Source organism: Cyanistes caeruleus, chromosome 19 (genome assembly GCF_971803275.1).
Source record: "Cyanistes caeruleus chromosome 19, bCyaCae1.hap1.1, whole genome shotgun sequence".
In the NCBI taxonomy this organism is placed as follows: domain Eukaryota; kingdom Metazoa; phylum Chordata; class Aves; order Passeriformes; family Paridae; genus Cyanistes; species Cyanistes caeruleus.
In genome coordinates, this window is record NC_141719.1 from 8,811,782 (window position 1) to 8,836,498 (window position 24,717).

At 42.4% G+C, this 24,717-nt stretch overlaps 1 protein-coding gene across 3 annotated transcripts in view; it reads right to left on the bottom strand.

Moving 5' to 3' along the window:
* Positions 1-23,610, bottom strand: part of PRKCA (protein kinase C alpha) — a 135,303-nt gene extending 111,693 nt beyond the window's left edge. For all 3 annotated transcript variants that reach the window (XM_086856977.1, XM_086856976.1, XM_086856974.1), the window contains exons 1-2: positions 23,250-23,610; positions 19,965-19,996 (exon numbers count right to left, since the gene is read on the bottom strand). In XM_086856977.1, coding sequence (XP_086713103.1) covers positions 19,965-19,996; positions 23,250-23,422 — 205 coding nt within the window. In that variant the 5' untranslated portion in view covers positions 23,423-23,610. The remainder of the gene's footprint in view (positions 1-19,964; positions 19,997-23,249) is intronic.
* Between the last annotated feature and the right edge of the window lie 1,107 nt (positions 23,611-24,717).

Genomic DNA, 24,717 nt, shown 5'->3' on the forward strand with positions numbered 1-24,717 from the left:
AGAATTAACTTATTAGCTGAATAGAATAAAATCCTGCTTAATTAGGAGCATAGGACTGAAAGGAACCTCCAAGGGTAATTGAATCCAGTTCTTTGCTCCTGCTGGCAACCATGACCATTTTTTTTGGAAGGTCATATTGAAATCACTTGGTTTCTTGGTCTGCTAATCTCTTCACAAAGCTATTCCTGGACAACTGCTCCCCAGCAGCCAGAAGATCAGCAATTTCCATCCTAAACTTATTAACAACGAGTTTATGCTTATTTGTCCTCGAATTAGCACACAATCACTGGCACCAGATCCAAGCACTTCTGAGATAAAAACGTCGCTGGCAGCCCTGCGAGTGGAAAAGGAAAAGGTGCAGGGCAGAAAATAAAAGCTCATCAGTGCTGTAATAACAGGCTGGATTTTAAATGTACAGCAGCTGCCTTCAACACTCAGTGAAAATGAATCTTCAGGATCTGTCAGCCAGTGCCACCAGTCAGAGCCCTGCCACAAAAGCAGAGAATTAGAGGATGGAAATGAAGGTGCTGCCATCAGAAAGGTGATTTATCATCCTCAAATTGCTGCCAGTGAGAGAGCAAAACTTTCAGAATTTCTGTTTAAAACAATTAGAGGCGAGTAAGCTCCCCAGTAACTTTTTTTTTAGTCTTTTTAGGATGGCAGAAGGTGGTGAAAGAATCTAGAGCACATCCTCAAAGAGACTTGGGGTTTTGCAGCACTGTCAAGGAGACACAGCTGAGAATAACCATAGTTACAGAACCTTTATCCTGCATGTGCAGAGAGCACCAGAGAGCCTGCCTGGAAACCTCTCATTTATTATGTTTAGTTTATCGATATTTGACAACTGAAATAACTCTGATCATGTAGATTCTTACAGAAATTACCAAATAATGCAAAATACACTCATAAATGAAGTGCCAGGGAACACCAACACCTTCCCCTCATTCAAATTTGTGCTTTTTTAAATACCAAAAATGTTGTCACATACTTCGGCTTCTTCCTTTTAAAACTTCCTGTATTAAACACTGGTATTGATTTCCACTCAAATTTAACAGTGAAAACTACAAAGACAGTAATTAAGTTTTCCAATTTAACACTGTCTCAAGTCTTCTTACATCATATTTTTGAAGATATTAATAGAGACCCTAAAAATAAGCATCATACAGAACAGCCAGGAGAGATACCTAATACTCAACAAAATGCAGTCAAGGGGATGAGCACTATGGCTATTTTTAGAAATTTTCTTTTTTGTAGGAGTTTAAAGACTAATTAATTTGGGGGGAAAATGAAAAGGTTGAAAATAAAATACATCAAACATGTGACAGCTGGTTGGTTTGTGGGGTAGACACCAACCTTGCTGGCCTGGGCCATTCAAGGAGGAGAACATTTGTTGTATAATATTATTAAATTATAATAGTTATAATAATTATAATTTCTAATTAATAATAATTCTCTATAAATGAGAATGCAACATTCCTGAAATAATCTGTGGAAAAAGTGAATTCAACAATATTTATTCTTTATTATCTACCTGCCTTTCACCTGAGCCTATGTAAATGACTGACACAGAGAAATAATTCACAGCAGGAATGAACCCTTAGAACACTTCCACAAACAGAGTGATAATACAGAAATAAAACCCAATTTCCTCCATTCACACCAATGTGAAAGCACTGCTTTTCTTTCAGTTTCTTAAAATCAGTCTTTTGAGATTGTTTTTTGGTAAGTAAAATCTTCCTCCTCCCCAAACTTCCTGATATGATCACACAGAGCAAGGTTCAGGCTGTGCATGGCTTTTGTTATCACTATTAAACTCAGGATAAGAAATCTTTACAGTATTTGAGTAATCTATTTACAGGATAACTGACAAAAAGGAAAGGAAGGAAAACATTTACATGAGGAAAAAAAAGGCAGGCAGGAATATCCAAACAATACTCAGAGTGTTTCATTCAGTCAAATATTTAATGATTTCCAACAACCAACACTGCTGAGAGCATTAAGAGGAAGGAAACAAGGTGTTTGAAATTGTCTTTTTAATTCCTATTGCAATTTCATGAGTGGAAATGAAACCCTGCAAATACCCCAGTGGAATTTCTGAGGAGGAGGAAGCAGAGGATGGCAGAGCTGGGGCAGAGAACACAGAGACAGCTCCTCTGGTGCCAGGATGGGGCTGGCAGCACCAACAGCCCTGAGTTAATTATTTCTAGAGAGCAATAATTAACCTCTGGGGCAGCTGGAGTGCTTTGCTCCACATCTTCCCATGCAAACCTTACCACTCAAACCACGGGGGATGAGGAATTGTCCTGACAACCCAAAAACAGCACAGCCACAAAGTCAGTGCCCAAACGTTTCGAGCACACAAGAGAAACCAAACAGGCTGGGAGTGTAACATCATTTTTCAGATTTTTATCCAGTCCTCGAGGAATAAAAGCAAAGTACCTGAGGGCTGGGGGCAACAGTGGTCAAACCACCACAAAAAGTGCTAAAAAGTGAAGTTTTCTGTCCCCTGGCAGAGCAAGTCCCATGTAACACATTTAACCATATTCCAATATGTACACAGAGAGTGTCAGAGTTTTCTTTACACGTCATAGAAGTTATCCTTCCTTATAATGTAAATAAAAGGCTGTAATGCCATGGTATACAAGGAAGGGGTTATTTTTAGCTCAGACCAGCTGACTGTTACAGTTCAGAGTGTGATTTGAGTGTAATAAACAAAAATCAATCTGACAGTAAATGAAGGAAAAAGATGGTTGCATGGAATTCCATTATAAAGTGATTTCTAAGTGTAAAATTAAATGAATGCACTTCATACTGAAAGAATTAAAAAATTGTTCCAGAGTAAATTTCTGAAATATTTTTTTGTTTATGTGAATGTGACTGATAGCGGCAAGGCAAAATAACAGAAGCCAAAGATCCTGTTACTAGTTTCATTTTTGATGGAAATTTTAGCAATTGAGGCTTTAATGAAATTAAATAGTGCAAGCCACATCTCACCTCTTGCTAATAAAAAAAAAGAGTAACTGAAAAAAAACCCCACAAAACAACCTTCCTACAGACTCAGCACGGACCAGAGGAAATGCCTCATGTCAGATAAAATCCCAATAGTGAAAAATAGCGGTGAAATGCAAAACTGAAGTTTTTCAAATAGATGCAAAGCAGCACCGTGTGGAAGGTTCAATTTCTAGGAATCCATTCCCTTCTCCAAGTGTTCCAACAACACAGAAGCCATGGAGGTGTAAGGCAGCTGCTGGCACACTCCAGAGCCACTGCTGGCACCCTGAGGATGCTCAGGCAGCTCCCCAGCTCTGCTCCTGGCACTCTCCCTCCTCCAGGGCTCCTCCCTTCCCTGTTTCCTGCTCCTCCATCCTCTCCTCACGGGAATCCCTTTGGTGATGGTGCAAGCTCAGGGCAGGTCCCCTCTTGCCAGGCAGGAATTCCTCTGCAGGCAGGGAGGGAGGAGGATGAGCCCACACGAGTTTCAGTGCCTGGGCACTGCAGGGTGAACTCTCTGCCCTGCTGGGGCAGCCTGGCACCAGCCTCATCCCCAGGGGAAATGATGTGCTCTCCCTCCAGTCTGAGAGCTGCTAAACCAGAAAAAAATCTGACTCCCATCGAGGTCAAAGGGTGTTCCTGGATGAAAGAAGTGATGTCAGGAAGCCAAAATACTTCTCAAACTCAGGGGTTATAGCTCTGTTGGAAGCTGTATTTTTAATATATCTCTGTTTCATTCCATCAGCTTCAAATAAGGAAACATCCCAAGGATGGTGGTAGCATGCTGGATTTGTTGCTATCTGCAGAAATTAGTTCCTATAAATAGTTTTCCCAGGCTTTTTAAGACACAGCTGTACCAAGTTTCCCCCAGAATCAAACTCGCCAAGACATCGATTCCCTGCATCATTTGTCACTTCCACAAACGTTGTGACAGGATCCCAACACCATCATGGGTTTGTTCTGGAGAAACCCTCGTCACACATTTTAATCTTATTATCTGTAAAGATGGAACACCATCTGCAACAAGCATTTCTTCTCCAGAAGCAGAATTCAGCGATGATAATGAGATTCTGTGAGCATGACTGGATAAAATTTTACTGTGTTAACCATGACCCAAAAAACAGTGCCACGGTTTAGGAGGATTCTGAATTGCAGGAATATAGTACAAATCTCACTCCAACCTCAACATGTGCTCACTACTTCAACCCTTACACACAACCTGTCAGCTGCAAAGAGGGATTTCACAAAGCCAGGGTAGATACCATCAGTACCCATAATAATATCCAAAAAATCTCAGGCTTGTATGGATTTCTCAAGTTAAATCCTGCAATGAACTAAAAGAGAGGGAGCAGCTCACTGAGTTCCCAACCTAAATACATCAAATATTTTAACTCTGAAATCAGGACTTAAATTCACACCTGCCAAGGCAGTGATGAAATGACAACACTGGAGCAGAGACGAGCTTGGGTCTGATATGGGCAGGGTTATTGCAGTTTACAGAAACTCATCACTGGACTGGTGCCAGGCACATGGATGATCTTGGGAAGAGATTACTTGGGAGCAAACAGCCCTTGAGAAAGGTACCCAGGACACATTTATTCTCATTTAAACACCCCTTGAGTCACAAAGTGTGCTCGAGAAGGCAAAAGAGATTTAGATGAGAATACACTCCCCATCAGAAAACCAATGGAAGAGTAAGAAAACATAATTCTTTCTTCAGATGTAGTAAATTATAAAATTAATTCCTCAGTGTGAGACAAAATTGCTTCTAGGTGATCTCCTCTACAATATCCTGCTTGAAAAACTACAATTTCCCACCAGCCAAAAACTCACCCCTTATTCTGCAGAATCAAGACAAGGGCAAACAGGGGAGAAACTGCTCAAGCAACACTGTACAGCTAGATCAGTGCATCAGAGGTCAGAATTGCAGGGTTCTGCTCTTATTCTGACTCATCCCTTTAATATTCACACTCCTCAGGACCAGGAGCTCGTGAAGCATAAATACATCTTTGCACAAGACTTTGTACCACAGCAATGAAAAACAAAACAAGTCCTGTCTCACGTTTATCTCACATTCATCTCCTTGATCCTGACAGTCTGTGCAACCCAAGCACTGCTAAATATCCCCATTTTACAGGTGGAGGCACTATTAGTCTAGCATACAAATAAGACTCAAAGCAATTCCATTTTTAGTGTTTTGGAGAGCCTGAAATCAATGACAGAAATGCAGAGTGCTGTTTAAAAACAACATTTAGGAAAGCCAGACATAATTTTGGTTTGAATACCATAAGCATGTTATGATCTGCAGGTCCAAGTGTGAAGAGACAGCCTAAGGGTGTGCAGACACATGTTAATTAGCAAAACTAGAATATCTGGATTGCTGATAAATTCATCTTGTAAACACATCAGTAATCTATAAATAAAAAGCTGTCCTATCAGAGATCTTGGTATCTCCTCAAGAGACAGCATGCATTTTTTTTTAACCCTAAAATCATCCACCATCCTCACAACTGGCTCTTTTCATAAAACTGATCTGGAAACACAGAACCTTGAATAACACCTTTGGTTTAGTGGATTTTTCTAGACAAAGCCTGAGTTCTCCAATCAACAGAGAAACCATTTTGTACACACCTTTTTTGAAACTGTGCTAGCTTTGACATTCTACATTGTTCAACAGAATTTTTGTGGAAACTGATCTCACTAAATAACTTAACAAAAAATATCTAAAGGGAGAAGTTTTCATATCCCAACTTGACTTGAAAGTAATTCACATTTAAAGCCATTTTAAAACTGACTAATTTTAGAACCATTATGCAGGTACTGCATGTGTTAAATACCAACCAGTGTTCTACCTCTCCTAAAACCGAAGTCCAAAATGTGCAAGAGCACAAAGATTTTTTTTTTTTTTTTCCCCTTTTTTCAGTCTGAAATTTTTGAAGGCTTCATGGCTAAGAGTGTTGAAAGAAAGTAATGTTTTATCCTGTGTTAACAACTGATCCAGGACTCGTTATCTTGCTCCAAGAGCCACACCAAGGCTTTGCCAAGTCCTGGTGCTGTGAAGAACAGGTAAGGGAGGCTTGTGATGCATTTGCAGAGAGCGTGAGGAGGGATCAGGCTGGCAGCTCTGCATCAGGGACACGCCAGAATTAGGACAGGCTGCTGAAAACTCAGCAGGACAGCAGCTCCTGAGATCAGCCTTCAAAAGCATTCTCATGGCAACATGGGTTCTGCCATTAAAGCAAATTAATAAAATATCAAAGCTGGGGGCTAGGCAAATGTTAAAGGGTGGATTTGTAGCTTCGTGCTTGCCTTTGCAATGCAGGAATTAAGGTGGTGTTCCTGCAAAAATAAGGAGGCAACAACAGACAAGTCGAGGCTAAATCAGGAATTATAAGCAACAAAAGCTGCAGGTTTTAGATGTTGTGAAGTCACACACACCCAGGCTGCTGCCCACCAAGCTGCAGCAGAGGGGCAGATCTCAGCAGGGAGGAAGCCCAGAGCCCAGAATTCACTCCCCAGCAGACAGAGAGCCAGAACCACTGGAGAGGAGCCAAATGGACCCAGCTCCAAGTGGGTCTGCTGAGGTTGCTGAAAAGAGCTCATTCACATGGCCCCCGCTCCCTTGGGCAGCTCAGCTGCTTCCAGAGCCACTCCCCAGCCCAGGCATGTTTTTTCCCATCCTGTTTCACAAAAGATTGAAACTTATTTCCAACAGATGCGTTTTGTACTCCGGTAATTCAGTGATATTTCCTGATGACTGGTTAACACAAAAGCTGGGGCTGGTTGCTCCAAGGATTGCATCTGTTACCCTGCATCTCGCCATCAGGGCACAGTGAATGCCTAACTGCAGAGAGAGACACCACAGAAGAAATTATTCTGGTTTTAAGCCTCAACCTGGGGATAAAGAATTTGTCTGTGCAATAAGAGCTTGAATTAAGGCTTCTGTTTTTTCAAAATATCACCTAGTAGGGGAAGGAAAAAAAAAAATGAAAACCACAACCTGAAGAGCAACTTAAACATTTTCTTATAAATTTTACAGCTAACACAACAGAGAATACCTCTTGATTTTCTCAAGGAAGATCATCCTTGTCCCCATCAGCCCTTTGATTTCTGAGACCCTCTTAATTCAATTAACTGCATACAACAAAATAACCTCCATGGGAGGATTCATTCACCCTGACACTCACTGGGAACTACAGACAGAACTTGGCTCAAGGGGTGAGCTTCTCCTCCCACAACACATCCATCACCTGAGCACCTCAGCACAGCAGGAAGGGTCCCACACTAAGTGAGAAGGGCTTACCTGAGGAGGATAAGTTTTAAGTATATCATTTTCTGCTCCATTGATAGCTATATCCTAAAACAAGAGGGGAGGGGATGGAAATAAACCATCCCCTGATGACTGAGCCTGGCATAACTCTGTTTGCTGAGGAATGGTGCTGTGGGCTTTTCCTTACAGGGGCAGCAATGTGTGCCATGGTATATTATATAAATTATTTCACAGGGTGTATTTATGTTTTACACAAGCCATCCTCTGAGCTTCCTAGGAACCACAGATTGCATCTTCTCACTTGTGCCTCTTAATTATTACAGAGATGTCTGCAATGAGAAATTCTTTTTGCATGATCCATTTAATTGGCCACTTTCTTTTCACAAGCATCAAGTGAATGCTTCAGGTGATGTTCACAACTCTGTCCTTACACGCAGCCATAACAAGCAGAATTTAAATTATATCAACTATTTATGTGACAGAATATTTTTTGTGTAAAACTTCAGGAGACCTTATCGTGCTATCAAACTGAAATTTCAATACAGAGCTCCAGCAAATAATTTCCACTTCAAAAAGTACATCTGGAAAGTGAGAGGATAATATGTGCACATATCAGCACATCTCATGTCTCTCTAGGTTACTAAACCTCCTGTATCAAGGGCAGCTTGCTTTACTAAATATTAATGCAGAACTCTGCATAATATGGGGCTTCAGTTATTCAGAGGATCTCTGAACTGCAAATAAAAATAAGCATTAAAGCCCATACTATTAACTACAGATTAAGGTCAGATCCCAACAGTTGTTCCATATAGAAGAATGTAATAGATAAACATTCACTGCCCGTGATACTGATCCCTTCTACAAAGCAGATTGCAAGATCCAGGCTTTAAAAATTTTAAGAACATTTATTAGCTCAGCATGAATGCAATCCTACACTCTCACAAAGGGTGCAGAACTGGGACAAACTGTGTTTTGGGAGTTCTGAAAGGCATCACTTACACACCTGCTGCCCAGCCCAGTTTGCATTCTCTGCTCTGCAAATCTGACGGTTCTAAAATTAACCCCACTGATTTTTATCACTGATTTCCTTTTCATTTTGCCATGTTAAATGTCAACTGATCCAGTGTCTGACAATGCCCTTTTAATTATTACAACCAAAGCTTAAGGATGACACACACAACACATCCCCTCACCCCTTCAAAGCGAGGCTCAGTGAAACACAGGCAACAGTAAGAATTCAAAGGTCAATATTTGCATAAGTGGAATAAAAGCCAAGAAAGCAAGAATTATTAAAAAATTAATTCTACAGTAAGTTCTACAATTACCACTCTGTCTAGTGTATTGATTTAAAGTACAAAATAAGCTTCATAGATAGTGCTGAGGACTTCATTAAAATTTACTAAACTTATTTATCAATGCTTCTTTCAGAAAGCTCATTATAAAAACCTGCACAACCCAAATTAGACCTCCCAAACGCATTAATGATATATGAAGTCTTTTATTCCTTCCATCAGTCTTGGGCTACACATTTACTTATATAATCAATACTCCAAAGTTACAGAAAGTCCATAAATTCATGGCCTTGCATCAATGAATTTGTTAACTCAATACCTTCTCACACAGAGTCCCTGTCCCTGTCAGTCACATTAACCCAACCAACCACATTTTATTGCTCTGTAATCGGGATTCAAAAGCACTTGAGATGACAGGAGCAATAAAAACCCTTGAGACTTTATATGTCCATTAGGGTGCCTGGTTGTTTAAAACCAGGAGCTGTAGTTGCAGCTTGTGACTATAAATATGCACAGCACCAGCAGAGCCAGGGAAGCTCAGGGTGCAGGCAGGAAACAAAGAAATCTGGGCTCAAAGACCCTCTGCAGAAACCAGGAGAAACGCAGCAGTGACAAATGTTTGTCCTCCCTCTTCCCAAAACAGAAATAGCTCTATCAGCAAATATTTTACAGGGGTTTATCACCTTTTCTAGTCCGTTTATGAGAAGAGAAACCTGGACAAGGCACATTGAGAGATGTCAGGGTGGGCTATTTGTGCTCCATGATGTCTGTCCAAGGTACTGGAGCAGTCCCAGGCCTCCAGGGATTTGCTGCTTGATGAACTTTGAGGAGAACCCCTGATACTGACAGACCTTGCCTTCAGCACTTTTGTTGTGAAGTATCCAAACCCACAGAAACCACGCAAAACCTCTGCTGCCACAAAACGGTGCGGCACTGAATAAAACACAAGGCTTAAATGTTTGTAACATAAGCATTTATATTCTGAAATGAAAGTGACACCTGGCCTTGTACCAGGTTTAATAATATACAACAAATTTTCTGTTTCTGCAAAGGGTTCAAAGAAGCTCAAGCTCAATTAGATCATCAGCACTTTATATAAACTTGACAACTAAGCTGTTCCTCATTACACAGCATCAAGAGATGCTGACAAGACTTGGGTTTTGCAGAAATCTTCGAGATGAGCTTTAGTGCCTTGTAGGAAAACAAGGGCAGGCATCAGTTTTACAGCTCCATCAGGCACACCTGGGTACCTGAGGCAGAACAAAACACTTAAAACAACTGCTAGAAACAACAACTGGCAAGAGCACACAGGGAGCACCAGGATGTAAAACCCTCTAATGCAGCAGCCTGCTGTGCAGCTGGCATGGGGACTGCAGATCCATTAGGAAACAATAAAGCTTCCCAGGAAAATGTAGAAAACATCTCCACCACTTGCACTTCAAAACCCTCTTCAGTGACTACACAGTGCTCCTTCTCTGAGGCAAGTCAGGGACATTGGGGCACAGGGACAGCAGCTCCTGACACTGCAGGATCTGTGCTGGAGGTAGCAACACAAGGGTCAGGCTCAGACAAGCCAAGAGCTGGAAGCCCCAGCACAGCTGGACAGAGGACACAGAGGACATGGAGCTGCTGCAGAGTCCAGAGGAGACACTGAGATGGTCAGAGGATGGAGCAGCTCTGCTGGGAGAATTGGAATTGATCAGCCCCGAGAAGAGGAGCTTTGGGGTGACCTCACTGTTGCCTTTAGTGTCTGAAGGCTGCAGGAAAGATGGAGTGAGACTCTTTACAAGGGATGGAGGGACAGGACACAGGGAATGGCTTCAAACTGTGAGAGAATAGGTTTGGATGGAATATTGGGAAGAAATTCCTCCTGTGAGGATGGGGAGGCCCTGGCAGGGGTGCCCAGAGCAGTTGTGACAGCCCCTGGATCCCAAGGCCAGGCTGGGGACAGGGCTTGGAGCAGCCTGGGGCAGTGGAAGGTCCCTGTCCATGGCAGGGGTGGCACTGGATGGGTTTTAAGGTCCCTTCCAGCCAAAACCATTCTGTGATTACAAAGAAATAAATTACCATTAAAAAAAATACCACTTTTCCTCACTGATATACTGGGCTAAGAGTGATACTTTAGGAAGTTTTAATATTTAACAAAACACAATATTCCCCAGGATCTTTGGCAATTACCACAGTTGTGTGTTCTGGCCATACACTGCATTAAAAAAACCAAAAAATATATAGTTTAACTAAGCTGCACAACAAGATTTATTGAGCCCTTTACTGTGTTTTAAAGGTTCACAAGTCTCAACATGATCAAAAGGAATTCTGAGCTATATCTAGGCATCAAACTATTTGAAAGAGACCATAAATGAAATCATATTTTTCTCCACTCTTTCTGTAATGTTGCAGCATTTGTCTCAATGGCACATACACATAACTGAAAAACCCACCCTGAGGAATGTACATATTGCTGGCTGCTGCATCCACATCACTTGTTTTAACAGAGAAGTTTCACTCTATAAAATTACATCCAGCAGATGTAATTTGTAAAAGCTGATGACAAAAAAGGGAAGATATAAAACTGATATCTCAAATTTAATTAATTTAAAGTTTGCAGACATGGTAGGAACAGTCCAAAATCTAACTTTACAGCACATCACAAATTCCATCAGCTAACCTGTCACAATGAAAAGAAGTGGAAGTAACTGTAGATGAATTTTGTAATAAACTTAGACTGTTTCTATGTTCCTATGTTTCGCATTATTTTGTAACATTTTTATAGGAGCAGGTTCAGGGAATTGTTAGGCTGAGATCTATTTTATGCAATTCTGGAACAGGAGAAAAATGGAGCTGCCCAGGGCCTGTCAGCACCTTGCAGGGTGTATCACCTTCAGGCACACAAAAATCCTCTCGGGATCAAAGCCTGGATGCAAGAAATGCAAAAGTATTTCAGGTAAGAGGTTCTAGGGAACAGGAGCAGGTAACACCCCTTCCAAGGAACCAGGAGGTGCTGTGAAGATGAACACAGGGTGATAGAGGAGCAAAAGTAACTATGAGGGGGATTTTTTCCAACAGCAATGCCTTAAGAAACAAAGAAACTTAAAATCAACCCAGTAAAACACTGGTGTGCACAACGGCTTTGCATGAAATAAGGATTATTTCTGCACTCTCCAACATAAAGATTCACCTTTTTTTCATTTTGTTTTGTTTTTTAATATTAAAGGCCAATTTCTTGAGAACAAGAATACTTTGAGGTGGATTCTGGCTAATGCTGCTGAGTAAAAACCAAAATAATAAACCCACACACACTAGAAGCTGAAAGAAGATAAAGTACTATTCCAACTCCTCCTTGGACATGAATAATGGCTTGTTTACTAAGGAGCTGAAATACCACATTCAGCACACATTCCAGGGAAGTTAGAAATGCTGATAATTTCAAAGGAAAAGGAAGAGTGAAGCATCTGTGCTTTGGGAAGTGAGTTACATTGGGAATAACCTTCAGCACTCTTCAAAATGGGAATTTCTATCTACAGTCCGTGCCTTGCCATGTGTGCTTTACCTCATTTAGCAGTAAAATAAGGAAGGTCAGGATTTGAGGCACTTTTGAGTCACCAATCCTTTTTATTATAAACATATTCTAAGTAGACACCCCCATGAACATCCTGGTTTCAAAACCCAGGCACACAGAACCCAATCTCTAAACATCTGATTCTTGTAGATTTTATATTTGAAAATGGCAAAATAAATTGCCACCAGTATTCAGTTGTGCCATCAGTGTAAGGAACGTTTAGAGGGATAAAAATGTTGAATTCTCAGAAACACAATCTTCATAAGATTCTGCATCAGAATAAGTGAAAAGCTTCATTTAACTCTATGGAAATGCTCGCAGTGTATACAATACTAAGAGCTGTATATAATGCTTTTAATTGAAGTTAAAGACAAATAAGGGGCAACTCTAGTTAAAAATCACTTTTTTTTTAATATGAGCTGTTTTCTTAGCAAAAAGAAGACAACTTGACAATTGCTACACAAGGCAAATAAAGCCTTGAATATGTAATTTGTGTTGATCACTGTCCATCCACTGACACTTCTGACAGTGGCAAAACCTCTATTTGTGATAGTAAATGATGAGCAAATCTTCTAAATCTTGACAGGCCTTTGTATAAAGGCAAGCATTAATTAGACTTTGGCAGCTTCATTTTAAAAACCAAAAAGTAGCAAACTAAGAGCAATAATGATTATATTTTTGGTATTTCTGGATCAATTTGAACTTTTAGTTCAAGAAGTGTGTTTCTGTATCAGTCTAAATGAAAAGTAAAAAAGAATATTTTGTAAACTAGACAGGACAAAAATAATTCCAGTAGACTTCTATGTTTATAAAGACATATTCCAGACTTCTAATAAAGCTCATTTGATGAAAAGATTTTAATTAATACAATAATGTGATTTCAAAATCTAAATTAAGTCAACTAGAAGATAAGCTGAAAACAAGACCTATGTGCCTGCAGTGCCTTATAGTCCTTAGTATGTAATAAGGAACAAAAAAACCATAATGTAAATGACATTCTAATTAAGAAACCAGAGTAAATGACACTGAAATGCACAGAAAGTTACATATGCACATTTGGCTGCCTGACTTAGAAGGTAAGAGTTATGAATCACATTTATGGAAGGCATTATTCATAAATAGCTGAAATTGAAAAATTAACGGCTGATAACCAGCTCCAAGCACTCCCAGCCTCTGCAAGCCTTCAACAGGCACTGCTGGAAACACTTAGAATTAAAATGTTCAGCATCCACAAGAATTTAAAAGCACTTAAAGGGTAGTTCCTGTTATTAATTATACACAAGAGAGTCCTTCTTTCTTAGACTTTCACACTTTCAACTGCAGATGGAAAAGCTGAGGAACTGAGCCTAAAGTATTTGTTAAATAACTTATTATTTTTACCTCTCACCCTGAAGAGAAACAACCCACAAAAGCAAACATAAAAAGGAATAATTATCAATGCATCCCAACAGGGAAATCTGTTTTCTTCATCTTCCTGCAACTTTCTTTCCAACAATTCATTAACTTCTGCTCATGGCATCCACAGAAATCTTGTATAAAATGAACACCATGTGTGGCTGTGTAACAGCAGCTCCACACCTACATTGTCAGGTAATGCTCCAAGAGGAACACATCTGCAGAGGAAAATGCTGTGAACTGTTCAATACTATCTCAGTTTCAGGGATTTTATCTTTGATGAGCTGCAGTGGGATCCAGGAACCAAAACCCTCCAGCACCTGCTCTGTAGCACCCAAAGGAAAAGCAAGCTCTGGGACCAGCCAGCACCACAGACAAAGCTGGGATGACTGGGATACACATTTCCAAAGGGTTCTCCTGATCTCAACCAGCACCCACGTGTCTGCACTCAATAACACTCAGGAGTTTCAGCCATCACCACTGTTCTCAGGTAAAACTCAGAACATGGGCAGTTTTTCAAAGGTCTCTTGAGTTCACCTGCAGAAATAGGAACAGAATCTCTACTTTCACAGGCATCAGCAATTAACAGCACCATATTTCCTCATAAAATGGGTCAGATGTTGCAAAAGTAAGGACTGCCAAAGGAGGGGAGGAACAATAAATAGAAGCTGACAAGACAAATGCACAACAAGCATCTTATCTGTGTGTATGTATGTCAAATTATCTGCAGATCAGTAAAATTACTGCCCTTTGAGAAGGGGTCCAGAAATACACAGGCCACAGATCAGGCTGAGGACAAAAGGCCAATGGGAAGGACAAAGGAGAGAGAGGAATCCTGGAAGCTGTGTGCAGATCCAATTTATGCTCCCAGGTGCTATTTATTATTTTGTTTGGGTTGTGATTTTTTGGGGAGTGTGTGTAACTGTTTGGGTTTTGCTCTGGGGGGTTCCATTTTTGAACAGATACCTCCAAGTTATGCACATGAAAATACATTAACGAGGCAGCTGCTGGAAGTGTATTTTTACTGAATTCCCATTTCAGAAGATTTCATGCTTACTTTCAAGCTCCACAGTCACAGCCTTCCATGGAATTAATTTCACAATCTCAGGCTTACAGCAACATTAGTTAATGTAAACTATAGCACATGACTAATAAATAATATAAAGAGCACAAAGCAAAACACCCACATTGTTCAAGCCCCGGTCTGTAATACCCCATCTCACCACAAAAATGATAATGATACCAGAGAAGCAGTTCTGGCATAGAAAGGGGAACTTGCTTTGTGTATTGTCCACCCTTTGGCAAAAACATTTCCAAGTAAGGAAGACAAATTATTTTTATGGGAAGCAACGCAGCAATGTAATAGGTTTTTCTTTCTTAGCTTACCAAGGAAAATGAAGATTGTAAAAGGAAGAAGAAACTGTAGAGGAAACACAATCACCAGGATGGAAAACCAAGGATTAAGCCTTAAACTGTACACAAAACAGAATAAATGGTGCTGCATCTACTAAAAGTATATCAGCACTGAGGATTGATGAAAACTGTGTGTGTCAACCAGGTTGGAAGTGGTCAGAGTTTTCAGTGGTTCAAATCTTCAGATCACAGAGCATTAAAAATTAGTTTCCCAACCAAGTAACTACACAGACCTTTAATACAATATTTTTAATGAAAATACGTGATTTAAAAATTAGGTGGCAACAGGGGGTTCTCAGGTCTTTTTGTTGTAGAAAAGAGGTCAGGAACCATCAGATAAAAGATAAACAATGCAGAGGAAATGAAGTGCTGGTTTGATGTGCCAATGTTACAATATTTGAATATTAAAAACTAATAAAATGCCCCTGTTTCCCTTTTTAGGGAAGGAATTTCTGTAGATGTCTGCGTAGCCCAGACCCAGCATGGCACAAGCTGTTCCAAGAAGCTCAGGACAACAATGGAAGGTAAAATTCAGCATTCAGAGAAAACTGATCTGAAAATAAATTGAGGGAAGACAGGAAAAAAACAGTGGAAAGAGCAATAGCTGTCCAGATTAGGGAAGCATAATGATCTGCTTTAATTGATTTCTCTAATTTTTATTTATGTAAATTTTGAAACAAACTTGAAACCCTTCCTTAGCTCGTTATTCTCCTTAAGCCAAATGTATTTCACAGCTGAACTACAGCAGAATATTGCACTTCAGTAAAGCCTGCAGCAACCATGTAAAAGAGGGAAAACTTGCTGTTAACAACCACAAATTTTGACCATTAGGAGAGAATTAGCAACAGACCCTTAATGAGGAGCATGAGCTGATCACATTTATATTACTGTAACTAAAAATATTTTTGCCCTGAGGAAACGTGCTGAGCCTTCAGTGCTGAACTTAAAACAACCTCTAAACCTACATAAATACATGTTTTACAATGTTTGTTCTTCACATCTTACTGAGTTCCTATTTGTTGATCTCTGTTCAGCAGAAAAATGCTTCTTACAAACCCAACAGAAAGAAACAAGTATAGGTTACACTCAGAGTGTAACAGTCTATCAAAGAATGATGAAGCCAAAATTTAACTTAATTGCTTGCTTAATTTAAAGTCTGCTGTCTCAAAAGAGGAACTTTCATACTGTGGCAGATTGAAAAAGGTTTAAATTATTCCGTTTTTCACACTGCTCTTGCAATGTATTTCCAGGTGCACATCAGAGGAAAGCTTTCAGTGCTACAGACAGCTTGCTGGCCTGCTTGACAATGTAAGAAAACAAAACAAAGCCAAACCTCCCTGGAATAATCCTCCCATCGTGTTTGCCACAGACATGATCAACAGCAAACAGCAAAAGCAAAACAGCAGAATGAGAACTCCCGTTTCACAAGCACAATATTTAAAATACTTCATGTTTCTATAAAGCAACAACAAACCACAAATATCAAACTGCAAAAAGCTTTCTAATAACAGGAATAAAAATGTCACAGAATCCCAGAATCACTGAGGTTGGAAAACAACTCCCAGACCATCAAGTCCAAGCTGTGACCAACCTCCACCATGCCACCATCCCAGAAAACTGAGTCCACATCCAGTTATTCCCTGGACACCTCCAGGGATGGAGACTCCAAACCTCCCTGGGCAGCCCCTTCCAGTGCCTGACGCCCCTTCCTGTGAAGAAATTCTTCCTGAATTCTGTCCCTAGGAGAACATTAATCCAGCTGAAGTCCTTCAAGCTCATTTTTAAACCCACACGTGGCAAAAAACACATATTTTCCACTGCTACTCTATGATGCCCAACCTCATTCTCTAAAAATCATCTTTCCAACCACGCAACCGAATTCTGCCTCCTCTCCATGAACTCCACATCCCAGCTCCTGGCTGCAAACCTAAGCAGCCTTTCTGAGCTTCTGTTTGCTGGAATATTCAGCAGCCACGTTAACATACACCCATTAAGGAAGACAAACTACTTAGGATGTGGACTGTCCCTTGCTGAGCATTTGTGTGGTAATAATGCAATTGCACCTGACCCTCTGCCACATTCTGGGCTTTAAAACCACACCAAAATTTAATTTTCTGTCTTTTGCAAATTCATCAGGATCCCACAAAAATAAGGAGGTGGAAAAAAAATTATCTTGCAAAATGTTTTAGGACAATTAGTTGAAATAATTCAATTCCAAATAGCTCATTTAAATGTCTTTATGTAATGCTGAAGCTGAACACGACAGCAGAAACAGGCATCAAAATCTGAAATAAAGTGACAACACATAAGTGAAAACAGGATCTAAGGAAGTCCAATGAAAAAAGGTATTAATGGTCCAAAACCAGATCATTTCACTATACCACAGTTAAAATTCTAATAAAATTTATATTAAATCAAAGTATTTTGTTTAAGGGCATCTTAAAAATAAAACCAGGACTGGATTTTCTGTGACACTTTTTTAATGGAAGTTTTAAAAATATACAGAAACTTACTACATTTGCTGCAATACTTAAAACTGCATAACAACTAAGACCTTTTGTTTAATTAAAGAACTCTAATACAAATATTGATAGAATTGCAGTTTTTTATAGTAGAAACATCATTTGGGTGTGATGTGCGACTGTTGTGGATCTTCCTCTTCTCCTTGGTATCAAAGGCCAGAGGAATTTCAAACAACTTTGGAAATAACAAAACCCCCAGCTCTGAATTTTGCCTGAGATCAAGTTTGTGTCTAGTGGGAGATTTTACAACACTCTTGAAAACAGAGTAGAAAAGGCTTTTTATAATGGAAACACTGAAGGACCAAGAACTGCAGTCATGCTAAGAGCTGTCACTGCAATATTCTTTCCTTCATGTCATATGAAAATTCCATTTTATTCTCCATTTTTCATTCTTCTCTGTAAAGACAGTCACTTCATTACAGAAATTGGGGTTTTTTTTCTGCAGCCTACCTTCTAGTTTCAGATTTTTGGTTTTAATTTCTCGTGGTCTCAGTAATTTTGACCACAAATTTGCCTTTCCAGCTTTAGCTGGTGACTTTTTAGACAGAAGCTTCAGAAAGCTGAACTGAAAAGCCATTGATTCAGTGGCTTAACTTTATCATGGAATCTTTATTTTTCAAGAGTATTGTCCCAAGAGTATGAACTCTGATTAGGAACACAAGTTTAATGAATGATAGTTAAAAACCTTTTACTCAATAGTGCACAAACAACAGCTTGCTACAAACCATGTATAATCAGAATATTGCTCAGAGATTTTGATCAAGAACACAGACAAACCCACTGGATACAACATTCTCCAAAGAGGAAGTGTAGATTCTCGCTCTGATACAGACAAAAGTCAAGTTTGAACATACTTTTTAGGAATCTAAGTATCACTTCTGAGGCATTTAAAAATAATCAGAGCTGCTCTACTGCTTTTACTCTTGGTTGTGGCCACGGATGGCATCTGCAGGGGAAACGAGACTGAATCCAGAACTCCAGCTGGCTTTGTACAGATCAATCCTCAGCTGCAGAGCTGTTCCTGGCTCACCAGAATTACCATGGTGGAAAGAATTCCATCCCTGGAGATGAGCTGCCAGGCCAGGGTGGATCTGTGGCTCAGGGCAGGGGATCCTGCCCAGTGTGAGCCAGGAGAAAGTCAGCACCCTGCAAGCTGCAAAGGCTAATCTGGAAAACTGCACCATTTAAATGCAGCCCCAATTATTTTCTGTGTATCAACAGAAATCTGTAATGAACCTCTAAATAATTCCTGAATTAGGAACTGTCCTGAGTGAGACTGGGAAATGTCATTACATTACCACCTAAGCACTGCACACTCATCTACAGCACTGTTTTGGATGTGATGGGTGGTAAAAAACTGGAGGATATCTAAAAAATGTAATATTAGTGTTTTGGGGTACAGAGAAGAAAATCATGGATGTCTGCTTACCTCCATCAGGAAATGCTGTGTGTATCAGCAAGGCTCAGCTTGCAGAAAGAAAACTTATTTATTGTGAATCTTTAAAAGGCATCAGTCTTTGACATCCACTTTCTCAGAGGTTTAATTTCAAGAAGCATCAGTTCACATCAACTTTCACGAAAATACCACAGAATCCATCATTTCCCTAACTGCTAAGTAAAAACAGCATTTGGGAGAGTCAAATGTGCTCTAAGGCAAGAGCAAATACCCATCAGAAATGCCAGGAAAGAAAGAAGGAAAAGGCCAACTAATGAGTACACAACATGCAGCTGCAGCAGAAGTGACGGGGAGAAGGTGGGGAAGTGAGAGGGACGACAAAAATGCTCATCCTAATTAAGCAAACATATGACAAAACAAAAAACCTGCACTAGTTGGGTGTGGTTATTTCATGATTAAATGCTAAATAATGAGAAGTATTTGGCAGAAATGCAGGCTGTGTGAGAATACAGAATTTACAGTTATACTACAGCAGCTTTCAGTTTCTCAAGGTTAGAAGGTTTATTAAATCAGTGATTTTATACAGGTGGATTTTTCTTTTTTTGTAATTCAGTATTACATAAGACAGAATTGTCTTGTCCTAATACAGAGTTAAAGCCAAAGGTCCCCCTGGACATGCATTGTATGAAAATGAAAACCAGGGACTTTGGGTTATGAAAAGAAGCCATATGACTAAAAAGTGAATCCATTTTCCAAAACGCCCACACAGACAAGAGCTTCTGATGAGAAAAATGATCTCTGCAAAGCTAAATTGCACAGATTATTTCCATGAAAAGTTGGAATCATGCAGATTATATGATATTTACTGTGCTGGGATTAAAAAAAAAAAAAATCCACCAACTTTTTATATTATTACAGTTTAAATAATTACTTGGTTGTTCAATGTAAATTATGTAAATATCAATAATTCTTTTATTGAACCATTATCTTCTTTTAGAATTCACACAGGCTTAGATGCTTGCTTAGATTTTCCAGGATTGTTTCTCTCTTGCTGCTGGCAAGTTTTGGGTACCTTTAAAATGAGGTGCAACCACCTGTGTGTGCCAGCAAAGCAGGTGTGGCTTACCTTGGCACTGGAATCCTTGCTTCCCAAATCCCCTGCGTAAAGAAGGAAAAAAACTGCCTTAGTATATTTGATTTTAATTTCTACTCAATGATCTCTAAAAACATAAAAATAGCTTCATATTAAATTACTTCAGGTTTTGCTACGACAGCAACAGATTTTCAAATACACAACACAGACCAGCCCACCCATTTCAAAGCAGAGAACAATAGCTGTCACCAGCTATGTAATTTCAGCTTCTGGCAACAATTTTTTTATTATTATTATTTTACAAGCTATTTTGGATCTACAATTATCATCATCTGTGATTGCTGCATAATATTTCAACTCATTTAATGCCACATGTATACTTAACAGCCACGTAAAATGGTCCAAGTTCCAGCAAAGGCACATAAAACAAACCAGACTTGGGGTTTCGTCCAGATTTTGGGATTACAAGCCGCTGTTGTGAGGCTCAGCTCGAGTCCAGCTGTTTGCTCTATGGAAAGCAGGCAGGTGAAAAGTTTTGCTTGTTTCAACATAAATGAGAAGACAATGAGAAGGCCTCTGATTTTCATACTGATTATTCTCCAGCTTCCCTGCTCCATTTCCATAACGAAATACAAATGTGTGTGTAACACTTGTGCAATGAATACAATGACAGTGGTATCCAGAGCTCCAACACATTTTATACCTCTGGCAAACTCCACTGCTGTGGATTTATTTGTTTATCTTTAAGCATCTAACATTCTCTTCCCACAAAAATAACTGTTTTGAGTATCCTGCCTATAAACATTTCTCTGCCTTTTTCTTTGCAGCCTGTTTTTCATTTGGAGAGCTGGAGCTGCTCACACTCAAACACAGACAAAAGCCATGAGCTGGAGAAGCTGTGTGCAATTAACAACACGCGGCTTAATTATCAACTTCATGAAACGCTTTCTTAAAAAAATACATACATCAAAAATTTCTCCACTTTTTTATTTATTTATTTATGGAAGAGACAAAACCTTCAGTGCACTGTTCCTTCAGGTGGAAGCTGAAATGACACAGCTTAGAGCATTTCTCTACATTTCTCTGCAGACGTTGCTACTTCTTGTTACTATAAGCAAACCAGAACTACGAAAACCAGGAGAAAAATCAAATTATTTGTTTACTTGGCAGCACATGTGCCTATATTGTCATTTGGATGCTGTTACCACTCATCTTCACAAAACTCAAAAGCTGGAAGTGTGGAAATGCAAACACATGAAAGCTGATGGCGGGACTCAGAACATGAAATAGACGAGACAATTTTTAATGCTTTGAAATAGACTTATTTGTAAATATTCCTTTTTTATCTACTGCAGAAACACGGCTGTTCCTCAGTGTCTGAGCTGAATCCCTGCAGAGCTGCAGCCCATTCCGCTCCCTGAGTAGCTGCAATGTGAGTTTTAAGTAAAAAGTCTTTTAAAAAATATCAACAGTCCAGAACCAAAGCAAAGATGTGAAAGTTGCTGGACAGGGTAAAGAGGCACTAAACTATTTTGGTAAATATTACCTGATGAAACATAATCTAAGGAAAAGAATTTGTTGAAGTAGTCCATGGAAAGGTTGTATTTACTGTTCTTTATACCTTCAAACATTATTAATTGACACAAGTTATTTTGGAAACACTTTCAATGGTGCAGGATGGTTGTTTGAGAGCGGCCCATCCCCAAATCAGAAAACGTAACAAGTTTTCGAGGTGTCAGATACTCTTCCAAGGAATGCCAAGAGCTTCCCGAGGCTCAGTAAGCACCACAAGACAAGAGCACAGTCGCTCTTTGCCACCTGTCAGCCACAGGATACCCTTTTAATTCCAAATCCACCCTGTCATTCATGACAGAGCTCTGCTTTGTTTTATAATTGTGCTGCTCGTGTGCACAAACCCCGCTCGGCAATAACCCTGCAGTGGTTTTTCACACCTCCCAACTCATTCTGGTTTAGATTAACTTTGAAGCAGTTTCTGTAGGTCTCTCACTTTTACCATACTCAACTCCACCTTTTCCTCAAAAAAAACCTGAAAAAAAACCCCAACCAACCAAAAAAAAAAACAAAACCAAACCCCAAAATACCCCCAAAAACCTAAAAAAAAAAAGAAAAGAAAAAGAAAAACTCAGAAATTTGACTTGTTTCTTGTGCAGTCTACCATGTCAGCTTTCTTTCCTTACTCTGAATGTATTTCAATCATTTCTACCACAAGCACAGTCTTTGCTTCAGCATGCAAGCAGAGGAAAACTGAGGGAGGAAGGGAAAGGTCCATGTCCAGACACACAAACACACATAAAAAGAGCAAGAAGCGTGCCACAGACACCGAGCCAGCTGCGAGCGGACCCTTTTACAACTTTGGCCAAAATAAATCACAGCTCTGGCTTTCGGCACCCAGAGCCGGAGCAGGTCTGGAGGAGGTGAAGGAGGGGGATCCCGAGCTGTCTGTGCTGCCCTGCAGGTGCAGGAGCCCCGAGGCTCGCACGGCTCCTGCCGAGCCCGGCCCGGGGCCGCCTCTCCCCTCACGGGGCGCGGATCGGCCCGGCCTGCGCGGCGCTGCCGCCCTGCCCTGCCCTGCCCTGCCCTGCCCCGCCACCGACCCATGGCTGGATTTCCCCCTGCCAGCTTAGTAATGAGGGTGTTGGTAGGGAGTTTTCCTGCTCCCTCGCGCAGGAACCCTTCTCTCACAAAAACCACCCCTCCCTTCCCTCGGCGCGGAGCGGAGCGGCGGTGCCACGGTGCCTGCCCGGCCTCGGCACGGGGAGGGAGCAGGGCAGGCACAGGGCAGGAGCTGAGGCTGGGTGACCCAAGTTCTGCCACCCAGCAACGCCCCGCTCTGACACGGGCACCCTCCGTCCCAGCGCGGCTGTGCCCGCCTGAGCCCCCCAGCCCCGCCGAGCACAAGCCGGGGACGAGGGGTGAGGAACACGGCTCTGGGCCATGTGGGGAGCGATGGCCCCAGCGCTGGGCTGCGGACCCTGCCGGTCTCTGCGACCCTCCGGCAAGTTTGGGGGCTCCCCCCGCCCCGAAAGCCCCCGAGCAGCGGCAGCCGCACACAGCCCGCCGGGAGGGGGATGCGACAGCGCCGGGACAGCGAGGTGACCCGGGGGGTCACCCCAGAGGGGTCACCTGCCCGGTCCCGGAGAGCGCGGCGGCACCGGCACCCGGCCGCCCGGGGAAGGGAAGGCAGGGCAGGGACGGCGGCTCACCGGAGCCGGGGCTGCCCGAGGCGGGGAATCCCCCGCGGCGGAGCGGGCCCGGGCGGCGGCGGGCGCGGGGGGGACGCGCGCCCCGGGCTCTCACCAGATGAAGTCGGTGCAGTGGCTGCAGAAGGTGGGCTGCTTGAAGAAGCGCGCGATGAATTTGTGCTCCTTCACCTCGTGCACGTTCTTCTGCCTCAGGGCGCCCTTGCGAGCGAATCGCCGCGCTGCCTCCGGGTCGGCGCCGGGCTCGGAGCCCGGGAACACGTCGGCCATAGCGCCTCCTCCCCACCCCCCGCCGCTCCGGGAGTCGCCGCCCCGACGTCCGCCCCGTCCGGCGGCCGCCGAGCCTCTGGCAACGGCGGCGCTGGGCGCTGCCTCCCGCTCCCAGCCTGACGTCGGAGCGGAGGAGGATCCCGAACCCTCTCGCCGGCTGCTCCGCCCGCGGCTCAGCGAGCGAGCGAGCCCCCGGCCGGGGCGGGGCGGGCGCGGGGCCGCCCCCGCCGGGGAGCGCCGGGGGAGAACGGGGGGGCGGCAGCACCTGCTGGTCCTCGTCAGCTCCGGCACCGCGCACCGGGGCTCTCACACACACACAGAGCCACACATACGCACCGGGGATCTCTCTTACACACACACGCACAGACACACTGGGGCTCTCTCTCTCTCTTACACACCGGCTCTCCCCTCTCACCAGCTTTCCCATAAACGCAGGTTCTCCTCTCTCTTTCTGTCTCACATTTACCTGCACGGGCTCCTCTCACTCTCTCCACACGCGCACGCTCGGAGGTTCCCTTAAAACGCGCACAGAATCTCCCCTCGCACTCTCTCCGTCCCCCACACACTCACAGGCAGAGGTTCCCTATTACGCACAGACAGAAGCTCCCCTGGTGCACACACACAGACACAAAGCAGCTCCCCTTTCCCTGTATCTCACACACACAGAGGTTCCCCTCGCACCCCTGCACACAGACCGGCTCCTCTCACCCCCCAGCTCCCTCCATGCCCACACAGCCCATTCTCTCTCCCTCACACCTCCCAGGCAGATCACACACACACAGTTTCCCCACTGTCAGCCGTGGGAACCCACACCTTCTTTCCCTGGCAGCCCCCTGTCCCCAGCCGGGCAGCAGCAGTGAGATCCATCCATCCATCCATCCATCATCCATCCATCCATCCATCATCCATCCATCCATCATGCATCCATCCATTCATCCATCCATCCATCCATCATCCATCATCCATCCATCCATCCATCCATCCATCCATCATCCATCCATCCATCCATCCATCATCCATCCATCCATCCATCCATCCATCCTTCCATCCATCCATCATCCATCCATCCTTCCATCCATCCATCCATCCTTCCATCCCTGCCTCCCTCCCCTGGGTCAGCACAGCCACCCCCGTGTCCCAGAGCCTGCACCCCGCTGCTCCTGGCCCCCCTCGCCACACGCGCTTCCTGCACCCAAATCGCTGTTCCTGCACCACAACAAACAGAGTGCAGCCACACGCTCTGCTCCGAGCACCTTTCCCCTTCCTGCCCCTCTCAAACACAGCCACAGAGGTGT